The following is a 1,277-nucleotide window of genomic DNA, read 5'->3' on the forward strand; positions in this document are numbered from 1 at the left end:
ATTACTAGTGTTTAGAAGAAAAAAATTGAAAGTTGTCTACTGTTTCTCTTAGTTTAATAATTAAAAATCAATGTGAATCGATATTTTTATAATCAATCAATAATTTTTTGTTTTGATACTTTCACAATATACAAGTGCTCAACTCGTATAATTTAATTTTGTATTTTCCCATATTTTAAATAAAAATTATTTAAGATATAAATTATACTTAAATAGATAAAATAAAGAAGAAAAAAAGAAAATTTATAAAACAAAATAAGATCGTTACATAACCAGCTGGTCCAGCTTCTATATATATTGGACCTTCGTCATGTGCTTCACTCACAACTAACAGAGAAACCTTAAAGCTTTCAAGAAACCTAACCCCAACTGTGTTATTGTCAACAATGGCATACGACAACAACGTTGATCTCTGTACTCATTTATCACTTGCTAGGTGTCCTTGTAATACAATGGTGTGTACCCATTTGTCACTTGGTAAGTGTCATTGCAACACAACCAATGAAGATGTCTTTGTTTCTTTAACCAAGAAGAGGAAGATTTCTGAAGAAACCTCTGTTGCTGCAAGAAAGAAGGTTTATGGAGAGAGAAGTTGGGGTTACTCAACCGATTTGATGTTTTGTGATGATCCCTGGAAGATCAAGAAAGTCCTCATTTGCAGTGATCTTGGCAACATGAGCAGGCTCTTGCTCCCTAAAGATTTGGCTGAGAATTTGGTGGTTCCGGTGTTGGATGGTGATGTTGAAAAAGGTGTTCAAGTTGAGATTTGGGATGTGGACACTGCCTCCATTCATTCTTTAGTTTTCAAGAAATGGGTTTCTTCAAGAAGCTATGTTTTCATTGGGAATTGGGTTAAAGATTTTGTATCAAGAAGAGGCTTAAAGAAAGGGGGATGAGATAGGCCTTCATTGGGATCCATACAATAATCGCTTTGATTTCTCTGTTCTTGATGCCATTTAGCATTGATAGCAATAATAGGATTCCTTTTATAGAGAGGGTGTACTGATATTTTCTCTTGTTCTTATTGGTTTGTGCAATTTGAATTTTTTGGATTGTAAGAGCAATCTGAATATATGGTTTAAATTTGTTAAATGTTATGGTTTGCAAATTTGAATTACAATTAGAATTGCTCCCATAAGAAAGTTAATCAAATAACAGAATCACTGCGTACTAAGAAATATGTTTTGAATTTTATGTAGAACTGGTTGCGTACATAAAATTACAAATAGCAATAACAGAATCGTCGCTATGTTGATTTTGTAGAACTGGTTGCTGAC

At 33.0% G+C, this 1,277-nt stretch overlaps 1 protein-coding gene across 1 annotated transcript; it reads left to right on the plus strand.

Annotated features, from left to right (window-relative positions):
* The first annotated feature begins 386 nt into the window (after positions 1-386).
* LOC133311488 (B3 domain-containing protein At2g33720-like) lies at positions 387-896 on the plus strand. The gene has a single exon (XM_061512544.1). It carries the CDS (start codon positions 387-389, stop codon positions 894-896), a length of 510 nt encoding a protein of 169 aa, XP_061368528.1.
* The last annotated feature ends 381 nt before the right edge of the window (positions 897-1,277 follow it).

This window comes from Gastrolobium bilobum, unplaced genomic scaffold, assembly GCF_033153095.1.
Source record: "Gastrolobium bilobum isolate Gb01-03AN ecotype WA unplaced genomic scaffold, APGP_CSIRO_Gbil_v1 utg10981, whole genome shotgun sequence".
Taxonomy (NCBI): domain Eukaryota; kingdom Viridiplantae; phylum Streptophyta; class Magnoliopsida; order Fabales; family Fabaceae; genus Gastrolobium; species Gastrolobium bilobum.